At 43.0% G+C, this 16581-nt stretch overlaps 1 protein-coding gene across 1 annotated transcript in view; it reads left to right on the top strand.

The window, feature by feature from the left end:
- The window catches only part of phf14 (PHD finger protein 14), a 303809-nt gene that overhangs the window by 109199 nt on the left and 178029 nt on the right, over positions 1-16581 (top strand). Inside the window, 10 exon segments of the mRNA XM_038796438.1 lie at positions 415-561; positions 3438-3447; positions 3684-3823; positions 3825-3956; positions 4285-4392; positions 12707-12801; positions 13528-13530; positions 14308-14336; positions 14339-14371; positions 14374-14407. Of these exon segments, the coding sequence (XP_038652366.1) occupies positions 415-561; positions 3438-3447; positions 3684-3823; positions 3825-3956; positions 4285-4392; positions 12707-12801; positions 13528-13530; positions 14308-14336; positions 14339-14371; positions 14374-14407 (731 nt within the window).

Raw genomic sequence — 16581 nt, 5'->3', positions numbered from 1 at the left:
TGGTAAATTTTAGCATCAAAGCTTAATTCAGATATCATTTGTGAAGGGAAGAAAGTCTGTACTGTGTCAAGAGGAGGTGCAACTTCAAGAGTTTTTAAAGTCAGATTTAGTGCGGCTTCAAACTAATACATGGAAAAAGCAATGGAAAAAATTGTTTCTAATTTCAATGCATATTCAAGTTTTTTTAAATGTTAATGTGTGCTTATACTGTGTAAAAGCATCTGTTGTGGTCGATTGCAACCAGCTGCTCAGTTTAGAGGTCTGAAACATTGCGCTGTAATTGTTGACTATCTTTGAAAAGTTTGGCAATCAGGACAGATGCTATCACAATCCTTTTCAATTGAAAAGACTCTTGCTAAAACTTCCTTATATGTGGAAAATTGAAGTGTCTCTGTTTTTGGTCCTTTGGAACAGGATATAGCTGATCCATTTTTTGCATATTGCAAACAACACGCTGACAAGTTTGATAGAAAATGGAAACGAAAGAACTATTTAGCTTTGCAGTCCTACTGTAAAATGACTTTGCAAGAGCGAGATAAGCATGTTACACCAGAAGCACAGGTATGAATGCCAGAAATGCACCACACTACTTAGCAATATTAGTATTAATGATAAATAGCTATATAAATTAAAATGAAATAAAAATGCAGTTGCAAATGGTCAATGGATTGATCAAATTTAAAGTTTATTGCATTTTTATTTGCAGCATGCCAGACCTTATTGTTAATCATTATAAATGTGAAATATTACATTGTTTAAAACATTACTCATGTACCCAGCATTAAAGGTAATGGTTATCCTTGCAACGAACATTATTGTAGCATAGGCTGCCAAAGGTTGATTAAAATTGAGGATGTGCAAGAGGCCTGAATTGGAAAGGTGTCGTGGTTGTAGGGCTGACGAGATTAGAGAGGTGAGGCCGTGGAACGTTTTCGAAAGAGGAGTAGAATTTTAAAGTTGTAGTGTTCCTGACCAGGAGCACAATGACACAGTGAGCACAGGAGTGATTGTTGAACTTGACTAGGTGTATTAGGATACAGATGCAAGTTAGATTGAGGCAGTCGATGAGGTTAAGTTTATGGAGCGCAGAAGATGAGAGATCAGCCAGAAATGTTTTAGAATAGTCAAGTCTAGATGTAAGAAAGGCATAGGTGAGGATTGTAGCAACAGATTAACTGAGGCAAAGCTGAAGCTTGGCAGTGGTTACGGAGATAGAAATAGGCAGTCTAATTGGAGGGATGGACATGTTGTCAGAAACTCATCAGAAGGTCACAAGTACACCAAGGCATCAAATAGTCTCGTCAGCCCTCATAGAGTGCAGAGAGAGCAAGTGGTTAGGGAGTAAACTGTGAGGGGAACAAAAGACAATAGCATTGAAGAGTCATCTGGACTTGAAACTTAGCTCTTTTCTCTCCCTACATATGCTGCCAGACCTGCTGAGAATTTCCAGCATTTTCCTCTTTGGTTTTAGATTCCAGCATCCGCAATAATTTGCTTTTATTACAATAGCATTGGCTATATTCTTCAGATGCAGCACATTCCTGCACATCCAAAAAAAGATGTCAAACAAGCAGTTTGACAAATTTATTACATTGGTGGGGTGGTGGAGTAGACAGAGGTGGTGATGAGGTAGAGATGGAGGTCATCACTTTATGTGGAACCTAACATGTCATTGAGGGCAAGTATGGTGGATGATAAATATGTGGGCATCAAGGAGTAGATCTTGGGGGAACACAAGAGATAACAATGCGCGAGCAGGGGAGAGTAATTGTAAGTGACCTGGCTACAGCTGGAAAGATGCGAATGAACCCCAGGCAAGTGCAGTCCCACCTAGCTGGAAAAGATTGATGTGGCCAAAGGTGTGAGCTGCAGACAGATTTCAAAGGGCAAGGAAGGATCATTTACCACAGTAACCTAGCTATCTATGGTTGCACTACTGTGGAAAGTGTACAAACCCGATTAAAGGGTTTTGAACATTGCGTTCCAGGAAAAATGAACAGGATTTGAGGTAGCACATTTGTTATATTTCTTTGTTGCTGTCAAAGGAAAAGGTAGAGAGATGTCCACACTCTGGATTCTTGTGAAACACGATGAGAGCTTTATTAAGGGTGTTTCTCAATACAATCAAGATGGTGATCTACTCAAAGCCTGTGCAAACATCACTACATATAACATAGTGCAAACTAGCAATAATACATTCCCAATACATAATATTAAAGGACTTTGGAGAGGAAAGGAAAATTGGAAACAGGTTGGTAGTTTGTAAGGATGATGGGTAGAGGGTTTTCTTTCAAGAGGGGTGATGACAAAAGAAGGGTGGGGGGGGAAACAGTACCTTGGGAGAGCCAACTAATAGTAATATCCGTTAACTTGGGGGCCAGGAAGTGAAGTTGCATGATCAACATTTGTGTGTTATGGACTTGAGGGAGCAAGTGGTGGCTCTCATGATTAAGTTGAGCTTGGAGAGGGAATGAGGGTGTGGATAGGAAAGCAACTAGAGAAACAAGTTCACAGCTACGGTGCCTGGGGACTTTGGAAGAGTTTGCCTGCCAAGCTATTGGAAAGAAGGAAGTGGGAAAGGTATCTGAAGGATGGGTCAATCTTATTGTCAATGGAGTCCATGAGATCATTGCAGTTTATTTGGTGAGAATGGAGGAGATGAAGAAGATGCTTTGCAATAGGGCTTATCTGCTGCATTCTATGATGATCCTGGAATAGTGAGCAATTTGGCAGATGGACAGGATCTGATTTCTGTGGTCTAGCCCTTCTGGCGATGATGGCTAAACCAGTTCTCTGCTGGGTTTAAGTATCATTCGTTGGGCTTAAGGGAGGCCAGAGGTAATGGAATTTACCTCTGTTAAGTAGTTGACCAGGGGTGAGGTAGAGTAATGAGTTTAATGGGGACTTGGGACATCACAGGTGGAGGTGAAGTTGTGGTTGAACAGGTGGTTGCAGAAATGTCATTCTGATAGAGGAGTGAAGGCTAAACAGCCAGTTCTAAGGAATTGGGAGAGTACTTTTCTAGGGGTGCTCCCACATGAAGAAGTAAGGCTGAGAGAGAGAATTGAGATGTAGATAACAGTGATCGCTGGTTGACACAAATAGAGTACTGAGGCCACAAAAGATGGCAGGTTCAAATGAGTGACTGTTGAAGGTTGGGACATTCCATATGAAATGTGAGATAGCTGGCAGTGACCTAAGATGTGAAAACTTGATGAGTTGAGATGGAGGTTGAAAAGTTATTTGGTTCCGAGACCTAGGGAAAAATTCAGGTAAAGTTTGAGACTACTTGCGTGGTGCTTGGCTGGGCAATGGAGAATTAAGATTTTAAAAGAGAGATGGAGGGATGAAAGGTATGGGTAGAGGCACACCAGTTAACCAGTGCACAGCAAAATACGACTAGCGATCTTAAACTCTTTAAACTCTATATATTCCAGATTAAGGAACGTATGAAGTTAGGCAAATTCAAACTTTTGTTGCACTGTATGAGAGATAATTTTGTTGATCTAATTGATGAATGTTGAGGAACTAACATTTGACTCAAAAGTGTACCATAATTAATTAAGTGCAGTTAACTAAAATCTATTATGTTCTCAGCAATATATTTTCTAATTTGAATATAAATATGTCTTAGTGTTCAATTTAGTAGTGTTGATGATATTTGAATTTCCTTTTATGTTTAGGCTTCGCATTACTACAAGACCTGCAGCAATATCGTGCTAAAGTGGAATTAGCTCGTAGCACCAAACCCAATGCTTGGGTTCCCAGGGAGAAGCTGCCACGACCACTCACCAGTAGCGCCTCGGTGATACGCAAGCTTATGCCGGAAAGCTGAACTGATGGGAATTAGCACAGACATTTTCCCTGTAGATACGCTAGATACCAACTCCAGTGTAGATGGCAGGAGAAAGCACAAGCAGCCAGCTTTGACTGCTGACTTTGTGAATTATTATCTTGTATGGAAACAAAAAACAAAAACGGATTAAATAATTCTCAAATTAAATTATTCACTAATTCCTGGGATAACATTCCATGGACTACTATTTTTTAATTTGTGTGAAACACTTTTCTCCCTTGAATAAAGGCTGGGACTAAATTAATTAATCTTAATTTTGTAGTTATTTACGACATATACATATTTATATTAGCCCATTGTATCAAGAAAATTAAGCTATTGACTGCATTCTGATATTATTTGATATGTTTGTTAAGTATTGTAAACTAATTAATTTGCCTCATTTTATTAATTTTCCAGTCTCATAATTCCATCTATTCTTTTCACAGAGAGGAATATGCCGCATGATGCAGATACAGGAAAACATTTGTGAACAAAAGAACTTAAAGGATAAACTTCAAAATGAGCAGGAATCACTTCATGTAGAGTATAATAAGGTACAGTTAAGTTAAGTGTCCACTATACTTGAATATTCAGTGTATTCTTTCTATATCTGGAGAGGGTGGTTTAAACCCTGGGAGGGAATCTTTATCATACCAGTCAGAAAGATGAGAAATAGAAACAAAACTTGTGGCAGTTTGACTGTTGTCGGCCCCCCCCCCCCCCATCTTTGTTGGGGAGAGATGGCGGAGGGAGAAATAAGAAACAAAATCTTGAAAAGTCGAATTCTAGAGGATCTGCCTCCGAATTTGTGTTAGGCGGAGCTTCATAGTAGTTGAAGGAAGCCCCCATTCCCGCATGTGTTTTGTCTCAATGTAACCCAATATGCCTACAAACATGGTTCAATGCAAAAACAACAGATTCAAATGTCAAATGAAAACACAGTAAAGCAGAAAATATATGAAAGTGTTTATTCAATTTGTTCACACCTTACAACGACCTGACCGTGACAAAGGAGGAGATTGCATTGTTAAAGCTGGGAGGTAGCTCCAGAAAACCTTTCATCTTTTCTGTTGGTGTGCTATTTTTTGATTGTGTGATAAAGTCTGCCTTGTCTTCACATAGTCAAGCATTTTTCAGTATTTTTGTGCTGCAATGCAGTATCCTGGAGCATCTCTACGGCCTTGCGGAAGTGGCGAGGGAAATAGGTGGGGCGGGGCAAGCGGGCATTTATTGTGAGTCATTGAGCTCCTCGGTTGAAGAATTTACTGCTTGTGTGATGGCATTACCTGTCAGTTCTGTCGTGCACAGTACGGCATTGTTCACTTCTACATAAGTTCCATGGTTTTCTCTAATGGAATTTCCATGCTGCCTCCCTCAGCTGAGCGGTTGAATGGTTGACCTCGCCTTGCTCTTTCTGTGCATTTTGTGCAGTCGCAACCTTTTTAAACTTAGTGTGTTGGGAAATAGTGGCTTCGGTCACCATCTTTTATGCTTTTGGCATCAATGATCTCAATATCCTGAGAGATCAACTGCTGTTGGAAGGAAATTTCAGGTTCCTATCACCCCAATCCATTAGCTGAGCTTGGCAATGGTTTTCGGAGGCAAGATTAACAGTTTTATGCTCTTCAGGCCAGCTATGTAGAGGTGTGCAGGATAATTGTCTGTAATGACAATCTTCCTTTTCCTTCATTGGTATGTTTTGTCCAGTTTCCCAATCCATGCCTCACAAATGCTGGAGGTCATCCAGGCGGTTTTGTTAGCCTTATACTGCATGGACAGTGTCTTAACATGCGCAAAGGCAATGTGACTTCTTGGATATGTTTACCATCAGATGCAGTAGTTTTCAAGGGCCACCCATGTTGATGCAGACCATAGCATTCTGCCATTACATGTTTCATATTTAAATATCAAAGAGCAGCCTGATAAAGGTGGTTTAAAAAAGTCCGGTTTCATTTGTGTTCGAATGTCCTTATACGAGTATGCACCAAAAGATGTGAGTAAGACCATTTTCGACTTGGCCATCTGTCATTGCTGCCGTAACCACTGCGCCCACACTGCTTTTGTCTTGAACAAGTCCAGCCACCTGTTGCTGATGGTAAACTCCTGAAGGAGTGGTCAGAGATGGGAATGTTTTGTACTTCGGCTGCCTTGAACCACGTTAGCAGAGCTGCTTTCACTTTGACATATGCAGCCATTTCCATCCTCTTCCTTGCTGGAGAGAATATCAGTTTGTCAAACGCTTCCAAGATATTTGCACCATGTTTCGTAGTGGTGAACAAACTTGATGGTGGAACCTTCCACTCCTTTACAATACCCACTTTCTGCTTTGAGCCATCCATTTACCACTTGTTATGATCCTTGACCCAATCCCTAAGTTGTTGATGAGATCTGGTTAGGGACCAATAACATTTTTAAAGAAGCCACAAGTTTGAGATTCAAGACAACTTAGTGAAGAGAGCCACATGTATCATCAGTCATCCTCAGTGACTGATCTGCCCAGTGTGTCTCAAAATATTAAATTGTTTACTTGTTTTGTTAGAGGAGGAAGGGATTATCTCTCCTCTCAAGACAAAGCCTCTAAAACCACCAGTAACCTGACTCACTTTGATGTGGAGATGCCGGAGTTGGACTGGGGTGAGCACAGTAAGAAGTCTTAAAACACCAGGGTAAAGTCCAACAAGTTTGGTTCAAACCACAACTTTCGCGGTTTGAGACAAACCTATTGGACTTTAACATGGTGTTGTAAGACCTCTTACTGACTCACTTTAGCAGTGGTCCCTTATTCCCCTTTTTAAAATCAATTTTACAGGATGTGGCTTCACTGGCGCTAGGCCAGCAGTTGTTGCTCATCCCTAATTGCTCTGGAGTTGGTGATGAGTTGCCCTCTTGAACCACTGCAGTCCATATGATGGAGGTATACCCCATGTGCTATTAGGGCAGGAGTTTCCAGGATTTTGATCCAGCGACAGTGAAGGACTGGTGATATATTTCCAAGTCAGGGTGGTGAGTGACTTGCAGGGGAACTTCCAGGTGGTGATGTTCCCGTATATCTGCTGCCCTCGTCCTTCTAGATGGTAGTGGTTGTTGGTTTGTTAGGTGCTGCCTAAGGAGCCTTAGTGAATACCTTGTAGATGGCACACTGCTGCTACTGTGCTTCTGTGGAGGGACTGAAAGTTTGTGGAAGGGGTGCCAAGGGGGCCTGGATGGTGTCAAACGTCTTGAGTGTGGTTTGGAGCTGCACTCATCCAGGCAAGTGTGGAGTATTCCATCACACTCCTGACTTGTGCCTTATAAATGATGGACAGGCTTTGGGGGATCAGGAGGTGAGTTACTCGTCACAGGATTCCAAGCCTCTGACCTGTTCTTGTAGCCACAGTATTTATATGGCTAGTCCAGTTCAGTTTCTTGTCAGTGGTAACCCCCAGGATGTTGATAATGGGGGATTCATCGATGTGGACTGCTTCCGTGTCTGAGGGTTTGCGAATGGTGGAATTAACAGCAAACATCTGACCTTATATTGAAGGTAATTGATAAAGTCGTTGAAGATGGTTGGGCCTATGACAAGACCCTGAGAAACTCCTGCAGTGATGTCCTGGGACTAGGTAACTAATTTCTAACAATCCCAACCATCATCCATTGTGACTCTTAACCAGTGGAAATTTTTCTACCTAGGGCTGTTTTGCTAGGGCTCCTTGATGCCATACCGGGTAAAATGCTGCTTTGATGTCAAGGGCAGTCGCTCTCCCCTCGCCTCTGGAGTTCAGCTCTTTTGTCTATGTTTGAACCAAGGCTGTAATGAGGTCTGGGAGCAGAGTGACCCTGACGGAACCCAAACTGAGCTTCCATGAGCAGGAATTGCTGCGTAAGTGAAGTTTGACGGTACTGTTGATGACCCCTTCCATCATTTTACTGATTGTCAAGAATAAATTGATGGGTGATAGTTGGCCAGAAAGGATTTGTCTTGGTTCTTGTGTACAGTAACGTGCCTGGGCAATTTTCCACGTTGTCAGGTAGAATGCCAGTGTTGTATTAGAACTGCTTGGCTAGGGGGTGGCAAGATCTGGAGCACAAGCCTTCAGTACTTTTATCTGAATATTGTCAGGACCCAGAACCTTGCAGTATTCAGTGCCTTCAGCCGTTTCTTGATATCACGTGGAGTGAAGATTGACACCTGTGATGCTGGGGACCTCCGGAGGAGACCGAGATGGATAATTGACTCTGCACTTATGGGCTGAAGATTTTTGCGAATGCTTCAGCCTTATCTTTTGCACTGCTGTGCTGGACTCCTCCATCATTGAGGATGGGGATATTTGTGGAGCCACCTCCTGCAGTGAGTTGTTTAATTGTCCACCATCATTCATGGCTGGATGTGGCACGAATGCAGAGCTCAGATTTGATCCATTGGTTGTGGGTTTGACCCGCGTCTGTTTATGTTGTTTGGCATGCAAGTAGCCCTCACCAGGTGTAGCTTCACCAGGTTGACACCTGAGTTTTGGTATGCCCGTGTTGCCTTCCTGCACTCTTCATTGAAACCAAGGTTGATTCCCTGGCTTGAGGGTTTATGGTAGACAGGGGGATACGAGGCTACAGATTGTGGTCGGTACAATTATGCTGCGGCAGGTGGACCACAGTGCCTCATGGATGCCCAATCTTGAGTTTCTAGATCTGTTCGAAGTCCATTGCATTTAGCCTGGTGATAGTGCCACACAAGCAGTGCAGGTAGGGGCGAGAGGAGCAGCAGCAGGGTGAGAGGAGCAGCACGAGCAATGAGGGGCGAGAGGAGGAAATGACATTACCCTTTAAAAGTGACGTAACTGACAGGCAGGCAGATGATCGGTAGCTGATGAGTGTTCTTGGTTCCTGTTCTTCAAATCCTGGTCTGCAGTCATCTCTGATTGCCCTGCCACTGGAGCCAAGACCTCGTGTCGCTGGGACCATGTGTGCAACGACCAATCCATGTTAAAAGGATCCATGCACATGCGTCTCCCACCCAGCCAATTATTTTCGGGACCTGAAATTTCAGGACCTCTTATGGCCAACAGCAACAGATCTGAATGTTGCACTGCTATCATAGCCCAGGAACTGCAGCGCCACAACCTTGACATTGCCGCCCTGAGCGAGATGCGACTGGCAGGAGAAGGCCAGCTTAAGAACAAGGTGGCAGATATACCTTCTTCTGGAAAGCAAATCAGAAAAATGTTGTTCTATGGGGTCAGCTTTGCCGTAAATAACAAATTGGTCCGGGACGTCGCAATGAACCCCAGCCTCGGGTAAGCGAACAACTCATTAGCCTCTGTATCACCCTGCCCCAGAAAGCAGCACTTCACTGCCACCAGTGTCTACACTCCAACAGTAGATGCAATGGATGAGACAAAAGAGGCATTCTACTCCAGCCTCAACCATCACAGTCCCCGCATCCCAAAGGGAGACGAGCTGATTCTCCTCGGCGACTTCAATGATAAAGTTGGGAGGGTCACAAACCTTTGGAACGGTAGTATTAGGCAGGGAAGGCATGGAGAAAACAAACGCCGACAAAGTTCTCCTGACAAAATGTTTATAATCATGACCTAGTCCGCACTAACACCCTGTTCCGCCAGAGGGACAAGAAGAAAACCTCATGGCAACACCTCCGCTCCGTACAATGGCACCTAATAGACTATATCATCATCTGAGCAAGGGACCACGAAGATGACCCTATCACCCGCGCCAGACCGGAGCTGACGCCTGCAGGACTGACCACCGACTAACCCACCCTACCATCCCCAGCCATCACCCTGGGCCAAAACGCACAAGCAGGAGACTCAATGTCCTGGACTAAAGACACTGAGAAGAAAGAGATACTCAGTCGGCGCTTCACAGCTAACCTGGTAATGACCAATGCGCTAGAGCTCAGAATGCTCACGGCGCTTTGGTCCACACCTTAAAAAGCCACCATAGTCAGCACCAGCAGGAGGCGCTTGGGCTGACGACCAGGAAACACAAAGACATGGTTCAAACGAGAACGATCAGAACATGCAGGATCTTCTTGACCCTAAACGGAAGACGTTGCTGAAACTGGCAGCTCCACTAAAAACTTGAGTGAGTGGAACAAGTCTACAGGCAAGACTGAAGTGCAACAAAGAACATGCAACTTAAAAATAAATGTGGTCGAAAGAGAGCACTCAACGACAAGCACGATGTGCACAGTTCTTCAACGCAATTAAAACCATCTATGTTCAGAGTGCCCAGGGACCCACCCTATTCCAGAGCCAGAAACAGTGAGGGTGTTCATCAAAGACAGAGAGACACTCAATGCCCACTGGAGAGAGCACTTTTGGACTTCCTCAACAAAGACACAGCTTTGACGCAAGTGTCCCTCGACACCTTCCCACAACACACTTCCTGCCACCATCTCGGTGCAACCCCATCAACGTCAGGTCGAAAAAGCCATCCAACAGCTGATAAATAACAGGCCTCTGGCGCAGATGGAACCCACGTAGAAGTATTAAAATGCGGCAGAGAGGCAGATGATGCCTATGTGCGCACACTTTGAGGCAAAGCTACAAACCTTCATCGAATGCATTCACCGAGGCATATGAGAGAATGGACCTTGATAAACATCCGGAGCACACAGGTTCTCTACCAGCCTGGTCCTGCCACACAAAACTACCCCCAACCATCAAGACTCCCAGGGCAACGCCCGCCCGATTGTACATAGGGAAGTGTTATTGAGACATTTAGATTTTTTCTAAGTTAAGATTTGAGTAAGAGTTTAATTTGAACTCTAAAACAACCCATTTGATGAAATTAAACTGCTGTTGCGCTGTGAGCATTTTGTTTTCTATCCCTTCTCCACATTAATTTTAAACTATGAATATATGCTATTATTTTCAAATCAAAGCCTTTGTGAAACAAGAGAAGAAAATCTCATGTTGGTGTAATTTTAAATTTGTGCATCTTCCTCCGAAAAGTGTGTGCCACAGAGAGTGTTCCGCGAGCATGCTCTCTGCACCCTGGTTTGTTACCAGTGCTTCCCACTCCAATGTTTCATCAGCGCCTGCCACAGGGTGGCCACTTCTAAGTTGTTGGTAGCCTCCAGATGTGGCAAAGGGGTGGTACTGTGCTTTCAAACGGAATAATGTGGGTGAGAGTTGCAAAAATTACTGCTAAGTGTGGCTTAAACGAGTGTCGATGAAAAGTCCACCTTCGGAAAGTTCATAAGTTCATAAGACCACAAGACATGGGAACAGAATTCGGCCACTCGGCCCATTGACTCTGCTCTGCCATTCAATCATGGCTGATATTTTTCTCATCAACATAACCCCTGATCCCCTTATTAATCAAGAAGCTATGTATCTCTGTCTTAAAGACACTCAGTGATTTGGCCTCCGCAGCCTTCTTGCAGCAAAGAGTTCCACAGATTCACCACCCTCGTGGCTGAAGAAATTCCTCCTCATCTCTGTTTTAAAGGATCACCCCAGTAGTCTGAGATGGTGTCCTCTGGTTCTAGTTTTTCCTTCAAGTGGAAGCATCCTCGCCGCGTCCACTGTATCCAGTATCCCCCTCATCCTTCTAAACTCCAACGAGTACACACCCCAAAGTCCTCAACCATTCCTCATACAAGCTCTTCATTCCAGGGATAATTCTTGTGAACCTCCTCTGAATACTTTCCAAGGCATGCACATCCTTCTTAGCCCCGGTGCCCAAAACTTCTCAGAATACTCCAAGTGGGGTCTGACCAGAGCCTTATATCGCCTCAGAAGTACATACCTGGTTTTGGTCCATGGTTTGTTCCCACTCCACTCCCCCTTGCCCTGCCTTGTTTCTTGCTTTACTCCCTTCCCTCAGACCTATACCTGGGTGTTTCCAGTATATCACACCTTTCTATTTAATACATACATACACATAAAATGCTGATGTCACATTTAAAAACTAGACAAGATTCCACACAAACTGTGTTTAAATAATAATCTTATTATTTGTCACAAGTAGGCTAACATTGACACTGCAATGAGGTTTCTGTAAAAATCCCCGTGTCGCCACACTCCGCCCCCCTGCTCGGATAAACAGAAGAAGAATTCAGATGTCCAAATCGCCTAACAAGCACGTCTTTTGTGACGTGCGGGAGGAAACCGGAGAACCCGGAGGAAACCCACGCAGACATGGGGAGAATGTGGAGCCTCCGCACAGACAGTGACCCAAGCGGGAATCAAACCTGGGATCCTGGCGATGTGAAGCAAAGTGCTAACCACTGTGCTACCATGCCGCCCATTTTGTTGCTTACCTCATTAAAATTCACCTGAAAATGCTTTCTCTTGTAAATTGCTTCTCTGCCGGTGCATCATTCTGTTTCCACCATGACGTATTTTTCATCCAAGCTGATTTCATGAGTGCCTTCCCTTTTTCTGCAAAGTTACCAGGAGTACATATAGCTGTTTGAACCAGATGAACCATCCTAATTCTATAATTGGTACATAGATGTTGCTCTGTGTAGGGTGGTGAGTTTATAGCCTGCACTCCTGACTTTAAATTATGTTTCCCTTCAAAAATGTTTTTGTCCTGTTTGCACATTAGTGTAATATAGAAATATAATTGATTAAATTCTCCCAATTTATTCCTCATATTTTGCATCATCAGAGCTGCCCTGGTCAGCGGCATATTTTTCTTGACTGCCACCCAACCTCTACCCGTTCTATCACTGACCTCTGGAGGGATTTACTGTTTGGGAGTTTGTTTTCTGCTTTCTGAGACATGTGAGACTTGGTAAGTTTAGAGTGCCTCCTATAGACAGTAAAACAAAAAGGCAGGCCTAGAATGATAAATTGTATTTTTTTGTTTAAATAACATGCACTTTATTTTCATTGTTTACATATTTCCTCTATTATCCAGTTGTTTGAATCGCTAGAAAACCTGAGAAATATGAATGGTAAATTACGTCGAGAAGGTCAGACATTGTGGAGTACGCTCAGTAACATCGTTGGCAGGTTAGTGGATGCAATCTGCTGATTGGCTGCTTAACCCATGTTGCACCCCCTTCACAATTATTTAGTACTTGAAAAAATTCTATTTGATCAATTGTACACTTGGAGTAATGATTTCTGATTGAAATAAACTTGTAGTCATGCCACCTGCAAGATTCTTCTGGTTTGTTTGAAAGTTATAATAGCTATCTTGTTCGCAGATTGTATTTATTTATTTCCATTTGTGGTAATTGATTGACCTGTCCATGTGTGATTTGACCCGAGTCCCCCTCTCAACCTCACTGCATTTCGTTTTTCAATTGTACGATTTTACAAAGCTGGGCTAGAACTAATGTCTTATACGCTAATAAAGATTTAATAATTTTAGCCATCTTGCCTCGATTAACAAAGGCAGTTTTCTTGGATAACATGACAGTGATTAAATTCTACTCAGCCTTTCATTAGTGACAGACAGTTGTGCTGTAATGTGCAATTATAATTTGGTAGCATGGTTTATCATTTCTTTTGGGGAGAAGGGAATTTCTTTTCACAATTTCTAATTGGTAAAGCTATTTTTGGGAGGGGTGGTGAGCTAATTAGCATTACTATCAATGCTACACGATAATATGTAATAATCAAAATAGAAAAAAAACATAATTATAAAGGTTTATGCAGAGTATAAAGACCTTTGCAAAAAATATTTTATCCTCTTCAGTTTTGAATTGTGATTTTGTTAGCCGGGGTTGAGAGGAAGTCTAGTCGTGAGAACAGTATATGCATTCTCAAGTAGACTGACATAAATGGCACTGTGGTTTACTTTGTGAAACTGAAAATCTAATGCAATTGGATACCAGTTGTGATGCTTAAAATGGGCTTTGCTTATCAACTGCGATATCTTAGTTTTAGTACCTTATGCCAAGACAGAAATAGCAAAGCAATAGAGACCTTGCTAATATATTTTCAACTGCATGCAGCAAAATTGGTAACAGCAGGATTCATTTACACAGCTTGCATGACACCATTTTTTCCAGTTGGCTGAACAGATGCAGGCCCACATGGCCACTGTGAAAATGACTTTGATGGATGGTTGCTGTCTGGGAACCGAGCATACTGCAGATTAGTGGAAACCCAAAGACAGGACATCTTGTCCTGTCTTGTGGGGAGTTTGGTCCAATAAGATAATTTTTTCTAATTAACCTGTGGAGCACCAATGTATTTGAATGCTGTGAAAAATAAACATACTGCAATATTCTTTGTCAAAGGTGGACTTTCCCCAACATATAAATAATATTTCACTTTGAAACTTGTGGAAATTAGTATTCTGTAAAGCTTTTCCAGGTTGCTTTGATGTGAAACTGTTGTTTTGAAATTGATTTTAAAACCGTTGCGCTCGCGGGAATTAAAAATGTAGTGCAACTAAGTAGTATATTGCCACGGAGAGATGCAGCTTCATTTCAGTGCTCAGTTTTGGTGATTTACCACTTATCTCCTAGTTCAATGCTCTTTTTAAACATATTTCGAAATTAACAGAATTGATTTCCCCGTGATTCTGCGTACTCCCAAGAACGACGACCAAGTAAGAAGGATGGAGGAACTTTAAATCATTAGCGCCTCCAGCAGTTTTGTACAGGTAATAAAATAGTTAATCAATTTTATAAGCACATTAGAGTCTATCTAGCTTATGCAGTTGGACAATTCTTTATGTCCATTCCCATATCGAGGAATATAGTCATTTTACTTAAAATTTAGAGTACCCAATTATTTTTTTCCAATTCAGGAGCAATTTAGCGTCGCCAATCACCCAACTGGACATCTTTGGGTTGTGGGGGTGAAACCCACGCAGACACGGGGAGAATGTGCAACTCCACACGGACAGTGATCCAGGGCTGGGATCGGACCTGGGTTTCTCAGCGCCATAGGCAGCAGTGCTAACTACTGCGCTTGCCGACCACCCCAGGACTGTCGTCCTTTATAGTTTTTATTTTAAAAATATTTTGTTTTAAAATGTGCGAGAATATGCCTGCCTGCTCTGATGCGAGTACTTTTCTTACATCATTGTGTTGTTTATTTATTCTTGGGATGTGGGTACTGCTAGTTAGGCCAGGATATATTGCCTAATCCTAATTGCCCTTTAGGAGGTGTTGTGAACTGCCTTCTTGAAACTCTGCAGTCTGTGTTGAAGGTACAGCCACAGTGCTATTAGGGAGGGAGTTCCAGGATTTTGACCCAGCGACCATGAACAAACTGATATATTTGCAACGTCCGGATGGTGAGTGGCTTGGAGGGGAACTTCCAGCTGGCGTTCCCATGTGTCTGTCTGCCTTTGTTTTCAAGATGGTGTAGGTCATAGGTTTGCAAGATGCTTACTAAGGAGTCTTGGTGAGATCCTGCAGAGCTTCCTGTAGATGTTACACACTTGCGCGACTGCGCATCAGTGGTGGAGGGGGTGAATGTTTGTGGATGGCATGCCAATCTGCGGGCTGCTTTGTCCTGGATGGTGTCAAACATCTGAGCGTTGTTGGAGTTAGACTCATCCAGGCAAGTGGAGAGTGTTCCATCACACTCTTTATTTGTGCCTTGTAGATAATGGACAGTGGACTGGAGGTTAGTTAGATATCACAGGATTCCGAGCCTTTGATCAGTTCTTGTAGCCACAGTATTTATAAGACCATAAGACATAGGAGCAGAATTAGGCCACTCTCCTAATCGAGTCTGTTCCGCCATTCAATCATGGTTGATATTTTTCTCATCCCCATTCTCCTGCCTTCTCCCCATAACCCCGATCCCCTTATTAATTAAGAACCTATCTATCTCGGTATTAAAAGATATTCTGTGATTTGGCCTCCACAGCCTTCTGCGGCAAAGAGTTCCACAGATTCACCACCCTCTGGCTGAAGAAATTCATCCTCATCTCTGTGTTAAAGGATCGTCCCTTTAGTCTGAGATTGTGTCCTCTGCTTCTAGTTTTTCCGAAAAGTGGAAACACCCTCGCCACATCCACTCAATCCAGGCCTTGCAGTATCCTGTAAGTTTCAATAAGATCCCCCCTCACCCTTCTAAACTCCAACGAGTACAGACCCAGAGTCCTCAACCATTCCTCTCACAACAAGCTGTTCATTCTACGGATCATTCTTGTGAACCTCTTCTGGACCCTTTCCAAGGCCAGCACATCCTTCCTTAGATACGGGGCCCAAAACTGCTCACAATACTCCAAATAAGGTCTGAATAGAGCCTTATAAAGCCTCAGAAGTACATCCTTGGTCTTGTATTCTAGCCCTCTCGACATGAATTCTGATATTGCATTTGCCTTTATATTCCTGGTCTAATCCAGTTTCTGGTCAATGATAACTCCCAGGATGTTGATAGTGGGGGATTCAGTGATGGTAATGCCATTGAATTATCGTGATGCGATGGTTATATTCTGTCATATTGGAGGTGGTCATTGCTGGCACTTGAGTGACACGAATGTTACTTGCCACTTGACAGCGTAAACCTGGATATTGTCCAGGTCTTGCTCCATTTGGACCTGGACTGTTTCAGTATCTGAAGAGTCACGAATGTGCTGGCATTGTAGAATCATCAGCGACCATCACCACTTCTGACCTTATGATGGAATGACGGGCATTGATGAAGCAGCTAAAGGTAGTTGGGCTGAGGACACTACGCTGAGGAACTTCACCAGTGATATCCTGGAACTGAGATGATTGCCTCCAACAACTGCAACCATTTTCCTTTGTGCTATGTATGACTCCAACCAGCAGAGATTTCCCCCTGATTACCATTGAGTTTAGTTTTGCTAGGTCT

Source organism: Scyliorhinus canicula, chromosome 5, assembly GCF_902713615.1.
Source record: "Scyliorhinus canicula chromosome 5, sScyCan1.1, whole genome shotgun sequence".
Classification (NCBI taxonomy): Eukaryota; Metazoa; Chordata; class Chondrichthyes; order Carcharhiniformes; family Scyliorhinidae; genus Scyliorhinus; species Scyliorhinus canicula.
The sequence above is the reverse complement of the archived record's forward strand: the minus strand, read 5'-3'. Positions and strand labels throughout refer to the sequence as shown.